This window comes from Ceratosolen solmsi, unplaced genomic scaffold (assembly GCF_000503995.2).
Source record: "Ceratosolen solmsi marchali unplaced genomic scaffold, CerSol_1.0 scaffold1, whole genome shotgun sequence".
Classification (NCBI taxonomy): Eukaryota; Metazoa; Arthropoda; class Insecta; order Hymenoptera; family Agaonidae; genus Ceratosolen; species Ceratosolen solmsi.
The window spans coordinates 8880433-8888385 of record NW_011948415.1 but is presented as its reverse complement, the minus strand read 5'-3'; the positions used below and the strand labels follow the sequence as shown (position 1 = coordinate 8888385).

Genomic DNA, 7953 nt, shown 5'->3' with positions numbered 1-7953 from the left:
CGTCGAGCCGTCGGTCGATTATTTGCCAGCATGACCAAGGCCTTTTTATCGGCCTCAAAATCCTATCTCGTAAATATCTGGCAAGTGCGACTGCGGGTGTGCGTGGCATACGGCTTCTGTCAATTGTGGTACTTGGCTATCGCTCCTGCTCACGCTGCCGCTCCGCCCGCGCTTGTTTAGCTGCTAGCTGCAACGACGAGGTAATAAGACTTTGCTCGACAATCGATATAACGAGCGGGGACACAATCCACGGAACCTCGTATCGTTTGCGAGCCCAACTTTCGCATATTACATTGTTTGTTTAACTCGGTAATGTAGTTGCAATAACTTGTCAACAATTTTCCTCGGGGCCCTCGCGTTCAATGGCAAATCTTTAGATCGTCGTCGTCGCCCCGACAAAGACGAGTAGCTCCCGCTACTGCTACCATAGCGCAAACAGCTTCTTTATGCTCCTCGCAGGCGGCTGTTTACACTCACTGATACATAATACCGTGGCACTTCGGACGTTTATTTAATAAAAAGAGACGGAAAGCGATGAATAATGATGAAAAAGAATAAGTAGGCGAGGTATTTCGACGTGAGGCCCTCGAGTTTGTTGGCAGATGTTCGTGTCGATCGGCCGTTTGACATTTCCACGCGTTTAAGGTAAGATACCATAATGTTTCTCGATCGTCGGAGGCTACGAATTTTTCACTACCTCGGTACTACGAACGTTGGATACAATTTTCTTGGACCGTAATACAGACGAGAGAGCGATGGTTCGTTCATTAATATTTGTTATCAAACACATTTAACTTTACGTTCGAATGGCAGAGCCATGCATTACACGCTATTTATATTAATAAAGCTCGATTAATCAACTGTTTTATTATGCAGGCAGAGCACATGCGCATCAATATGTTGATTAAGATGAAGTAACAAAGATAAGGATGAAGTTTTACGGTGGTTAGGATAAAATAATGGCGAATCGTTCGACAATGTAATGTGAAAACTTACTCCCTAAGCCGATTCCTACCTACGTACGCACGAGCTTATAGTGCTTTTATCGTCAATATACTCGTCAATGTTTAATTGCATTGAATTGCATTTTAACGAAAGTAGAGTGAAAATTTTCCGGCTCTTCTTCACATCGTAAGATATAATTGGAATGTTACGAGTCTTAGCAACTTTGGATTAAAACGAGTAAATAAACGAGCACAATATGGTAGAAAAGGAATGTTTACTTTCGTTCGTTATATACCCAAAAGTTTCAATGTAATTGTCTTCTCTTCGTCTGAATATTCGCCGAATAATTTCATTTTTCCTCACCACATTATTAATATTTGCAAAAAACAAAAGACACAAAAAACAACGACAACAACAACAACAATAATAAAGGCATTATCGTTATATCTATTTGGCCAATCTGCTTGGAAAGTTATAACTTTGGTCGTAGCGCACGAATATTAATAATAATGCAGATAAATATCTAAAATGATGTGTTTATACTCGTAGCGATTGCGTTATAATTAAATATAACGAGTGGCTGTAGCCAATGGTTTGACACTACTTTTATTGTTGAAATGACGACGTTTTATGATCTAAATTAAATTTTCTGTCAATAAAAATTTTACCCTACGTGCCTTGCCAAATTCAACGACAGTGCGCTAAGCATAGTAATTTAATTAAAAAAAAAAAAAAAAAAAATACAGACTTGCAGAACGTGTGATCAATAATAATAAAGTGCGCTTCTTCAAATAAAAAAAACGTTTAATTTGCAATTGCTTTATTCTCGCGATCGCTTCAAATAATCAAAATGACCAAACAGTGTGAAAATCAAAGGAAACCAGTCACGTTCTATTTAAATACTTTTTCTAAATTCCGTTAATTTTAACCTCAGCTTTTCGCGGGCCAAGTCTCTCGCCCATTATCTTTCATTATAAGTATTTTTACAGATATTGCGAAAGTACTTTGCTAGACATTATTGGATTTATCCTTTGCCGTAAAAACTTGAACCTAATACAAAATAAACGGAAAAAAGATTTTTCTAAAACAGAGAATGTAATTAATATATATTTGCTTTGCCTTCATTGCCATTAATCGTTATTGGATTTTCTAACGTTGCTTACTTTTCCGACTGCACATGCCATCGTACATCGTACATCCTTTCTCATCTTTTTTCTACGATAATTTTATACAAATTACATTACGTAGGAACATAATAAAAGGAAATGCGCGTTGTTGTTTAGCCGGCCAACGAAGCGTAAACAACGTAAATTTTCAGTAGTTTGATAATCTTAAGCACAACCCGTACCGCATTAATACTCCTGCACTTGATTGCTACTTCAAGTTTTTCATTTTTAATTTATTTACGCGCCTATAAATGGATACTTGTAAGGAACTTTTCTGCTTTTTTTTTTTTTTTTTTTTTTTTTTTTTTTTTTTTTTTTGTTGTTCTTCTTTTAACCGTTTCTCATTGGTACCAAGAATAAATGAAATTGATAATTGATGGCGATACCCCCCCCCCCGCCCGCCCGCCCGCCCCTCCATCAATCTATTAGTAATATTAGTATTCTAGGATAGTAAATATCACATACCCAAATTATATAATATAGGTTAGAATTAAAAATTTTAAAAGTAGTTGAACTATGATGAAACAAAATCGATATATTTAATATATATAACGTTGAAACGTATTAACTGTTTATCATCAATTATTCACCGTCGAATAGAAATTACATAACCGTTACATATCTAATTAATTGAAATTTTTGTTTTTCTTTTTCTCGTTTGCTTACCTATATTAGTTTAACGTAAAGTAAAAAGTCTATTTATTACAAATCTGTAAAGTTTTTGTATTTCTTTTTTTTTCTGCATATATACGTTATATATGTGTTAGGCATGATGCCGTAATGTTCAACAGTATCCCGCTGTTAATTAATCAAATTACCGTATAATATAAGTAAATTATCAATTTAATATCGAAATAGCGATAATAATTTTTGCAAAATAATAATTTTCTAAAAATAATATTAAAGCGTAATTTTTCGTTGTAATTCTCGTCTACATATAATAATATGTCACAAATAATGATAACGAGATAAGAAAAAGAAACAAGCGAAAAACAAAAACAAAAGTAAAATGTCGTATTGCAGTCGTTAAGAATCATAATAATATGGCAAAGATCGAAATTTCTCATGGGCTCGATTTGACGAGTCTCGGACTCAAATAGCGTCAACGTGCATGCGTGTGTAGCCATAGTTACATAAATAGAAAGCAATTCGTACGCTTTAATAAAAAGACAATTATTTTTCATTATGAATTATGAATAATCGCAAAGTCTGAATTAAATAGCAATTACATATCGATCGACTTTCATATTGATTTAATTAAACAAATCGGTTTGTTCACAGTAAACCGAACAACTAATATTTTACGATTTTATGATTTTATGATTTTGTGATTTTTTCACACGATAAACGTACGCCTTATTTACAATTTATCTTTATGCTATTACGCATCTCGTTTTCCTTTTCTCCTGTTTCTAAATCAAGTAATCCTAAGAAAAATAAAAAATCTTTTTTTTTCATGGCTATTAAATGTCAAATCAGCCGTAGTTTTTGTGAGAGGCGGTATCGATGAATTAATTGAAACGTGAATATTTACAATTGCAAAAATAATAAACAATCACTGTGGAAAGACCAGAGCTATGGTTTTCGAAAAAAAGTTAAAGTTAATGTGAGGGTAAACAATGGGATAAGGATTGATATATTTTGCCTGACCGTTGATAACCGGTGTAGTAAATATTTTACATTTTTTTGCTGCATAAATAATTATAAGCACTTTTGCACAATTAGGTAAAATATTGTGCAAATTTAATGAGTAATAAAAATGTTAATAAAATGTATAAATTTAACGTTCTTTGAGCTATGGTAATTTGAATCTTCGTAGAGATTTCTTAACGAAAAATCATGTCATCCTATCATGAATATTTATTTATGTAATTATCCAATTAAATATTTATTATATCTAATTAATAACGATGATGCATTAAATTGAGATATCTTATGCTATCGTCTGCATTATTATCGAATCAATGTTGATTTACTTTTCAATGACATGTGCGAATTTTATAACTACCGTTCATCTTTTATCCTATCATCCCTTTTTAAGCGTTTTAAATCGTCGAATCGTTTGCGTGAATTTCATCAAGATTAGAAAATACGAATTTTCCTAAATAATCTAAAGCCATTTCATGCTTGTTAATCGACGATGTCTGCAATTAACCGTTCCTGTTTATTTGATAAATGTACCGACGCTTATCGTTTTAAAGATTTTACGATTATTCCTGCATTACCGTCGATGAAACGAACTTTATTACTACTTGCTTATAAGAATCTTAATTATTTTATCCGCAGATTTCTTGTTCTGCCAATGCTCTAATACATATATTTATTTTAATTATTAAGTAATCCGAAGGCTAACAACGACTCGTCGCGGCTAACTTTTGTACAATATTTTCATCGCGCGCCGCTGTTTTTCGCGCAAATTAGCTCGAATTTTAGCGGCTTGGACGGAAAAAGTTTTCATTTCATTATCAGGCACCTACATCTGGGTACACATTCGAGTAATTATGAAGTAACGATCACGATTGTCGATTGATCGCTTTACAATACGCGCTGCTTGATTATTAGTTGGCATAGCGTAAGGCATAAGAATGCGGTACGATGGGGCCAATTTTGGCGATACCTCGGGTTCAATGAATATTATTAGTTTGTCGAAAAATTGAAAGAATATTTTCAATTTAAATCGAGAAAACGACAAGTCCGAAGCATATTTAGTATCAAAGAATTTTGTTGATATACTCATGGAGAAGAATGTGAACGAGTCAGAATGCGAAAAGCGAAACAATGTTGGAAAAATAGACAAAATTAACTCGCAGTCATCTCGTCAATGCCGCCGCAGTCATTTTCTTCTCATTTCGTGCACAATTCGAATATACAATCGAGTAATTATAGATGCTATGTTACCTACGAAAAAAACAAAAAACAAAAAACAAAAATAAAAAAAAACAACAACAACAGCTGTTTTTCAACCTTTTAAAAGTATCTCTGGACATTTATGAGTATTTTATTGTGAGAGAAGGAAAATGTTTTCACCTGTTGCTGTCGCAACACGTAGTTATACCAATTTACTCGCGCTTTAAAAAAAAAATATATATATATCCACGCAAATTATCGAAGCATGCCTCACACCAAACGATTATTATTATTCTATGCTAATTCTGCGAATGTAGATCTAATTTTAGAATTTAACGACGAGGGGAGTGCCAAACAATGCCTCGATCCCCTCCTTTCCCTCCGTCTACTCGATAACCAACGTTCGATTCCTAAATCGCACGCCCACCCTGACATCCTATTTCAAATCAATTTTGAAAGTTCACGAAAAAATTCTCCCCTACGGTAGTTTCCAGGTTGCCATTCACAACGCCATCGCGACTCATCTCTTTACAAACCCAAAATAGAAAAGCCATGTACGTAGGCGAGCAGCGATAGGGGCGACTGGTACCCCGCCACCAGTCTCGCCTCACGCCGGTAATTTCCGGCGGAAAAACCATAACTCACTGGCCATCTTTCTCTTCGATTGCAGATCTCCTCACGCCGAACCTCATTGGAAGAATAAGGAGAAAGAGGGTGGGTCGGAAGCTTGTGATCACGATGCAGTTGGAACGTTGAGGTCGGATGGCGCGCCACGGCGGTGAATTCGGGCCCCATAGTCTGCCGGCGATGCCCGTCTCCAGGAACAACGGCCACTCCTCGCCACTCGACTCTCGCATACCCCGGCTGACGCCCTCACCGTCGGCCCTCCGACGCTCCTCGAGTCTCTGGCTACGGGGCAGCAATGCCGCGGGCGTCCTATCCGCCGGGGCCGCCTTTCAGCATCACCACGACTTCTTTCCCGTTATTAAGGAGAATGGCAGCGAGACACCACGAAGATCATCATCCGTAATTATTGCCGTTATCAAGCCGACGTCGGCCGAGCTTATCAGACCGACCGAGTCGATGATAATCGATGCCCATCTCCCTGGAGATGGTTTATTCGTGCCGGGGGAGGGGGAGGACAGGCCATTGGCTATCGTCGATTTTGCTCGGCTCGGTGACGACGAAGCGAATGCCGCGCGGATGTACGAGCTTCGATAAAGTAATTGGGTCGCTTTAATTCGGCAGCGCTTTGAGAGAGAGAGAGAGAGAGAGAGAGAGAGAGAGAGAGGCAACCGAGCTCCGTTAGCTAAGTAAATGTCGAGCGAGGCTTACGTGGGAGCGACTGAGAAGATGGGAACTCGCGCGCCCACTCGGTGAATCCTCTTAATGTCAATTGCGTGAGCTTAACGACGAATGGCGCGAGGTTTCTTCTCGCATTTACAAGATGCTGTGCGCCTCGGTACTGTTGACATTAAGCAATTTTCCCTCAATTGCAATAAATATATAAATAGCAAAGGCAGCCGAGTTCGATCGGTGCTGGACACTCAATTATCGTTTCTCGCTCAATCAGGTAGTGCGCGTTAAATTTCTCGCGTAAATTAATTTATAATCTCAACGTCAATTAAAATCAAGGTCAAAATGATGTGAATTTGAAAAGATATTTTGTTATGGCTATGTCCAATCTTATCGAGACCCATAATAACGGACATTAGTTATTGTTGTTCCTATTCCTGTTGTTGTCCTTGTTGTCGTTGTTGTTGTTGTTGTTGTTGTCCTCGTCGTTGTCGTCACTATTCTTCGTCAATATTTTCTCTGTCTACCAAGGTTAATCGCAATAAGATTAATGTAAAATTACGTCCATCTGACCTTATTATCTTAAAATATTGGAACGATGCGTATGGATTTTGGTCGCGTGACATAACATGTCGATCTTACAACAATAATAACGCATACGACATCCATTAGCAAGCTTCTCGAAATCCTCGAAAGATTTATTCTCTCGCTCTATCTTTATTCTATATTTTAAGGGAGTAAAGGTCAATGCCTATCCATATATGTTAGTGTTGAATAGTAATACTAGGGGCGTTATTAGATTGACGATGAAGATCCACAAAATTTGAATTGTCGTGTAAATAATGTTTGTTTTTTTTTCACTTGCTCAGACCAACCACGAAGTCTCATCGAGACATCATTCTATCGTACAAGGAAGTTTGATTTATGAGAATATGCCCTCGTTTGAAATTAACGGCTCGTCAAATGTCGCTCAAGGATTCATTTGCAAATTATATCATTGCGCGCAAAATATTTACCTCTTACAATAATTGTGCTAATTGATCAGCAAGTGATAAAAGTCTCCAAATTTCGATTTAACTTTAACTTTCGATTATTGGACTATGGTGTATGGACTGCTTGCCGAGGTCATAATTAAATTCCGGCTTTTACGGCGTGGAAGTAAGTGAAAGCGTTGGATTATCGTTCGGAGAATGTTGTTATTACGAAATGTTCTATTTAGAAAGTCGTCGTTGCGTAATTACGAACGAGCCTAAATGATGAAATTTCTCCATTCCTGTTAGGACACTTTTGCGTACCGCTATTCAACTATTGCTCCTCCTCTCATCCCTAATTTTCCGAGTCCATACATTGTTTAATTAACTTTGTATTCGAGGACTGCGTGACGTCACGTGATCGCAAAGGCGTCCCATCAATTGTCCACCCATCTACGTGACGACGGGTGCACCGTCTACAAGGAAGGCACTTTATATATATATATATATATATATATATATACATTTGGAGACATTATAATCAGTCAGGACAAGGTGTATCGAATGACCCGAGCACCGTTCTCAGGCGCACTTGGCATTGGCGGTGAATCGTGAATATTTTTACTGGTACAGGCTATATCGCTTCGTGCCGAAACAATCGACTCGCTCGTATTGGTATGCTAATGGTAAGTCGCTGGGAGGTGAGCGTGAAATCGAAAAAGATGTAA

The 7953-nt window shown here is 37.3% G+C and overlaps 1 protein-coding gene across 1 annotated transcript in view; it reads left to right on the top strand.

Annotated features, from left to right (window-relative positions):
- Positions 1-315: 315 nt before the first annotated feature.
- Positions 316-7953, top strand: part of qtc (GRIP domain-containing protein quick-to-court) — a 13782-nt gene continuing 6144 nt past the window's right edge. Inside the window, exons 1-2 of the mRNA XM_011495518.1 lie at positions 316-645; positions 5629-5984. Coding sequence (XP_011493820.1) covers positions 5721-5984 — 264 coding nt within the window. The 5' untranslated portion in view covers positions 316-645; positions 5629-5720. The remainder of the gene's footprint in view (positions 646-5628; positions 5985-7953) is intronic.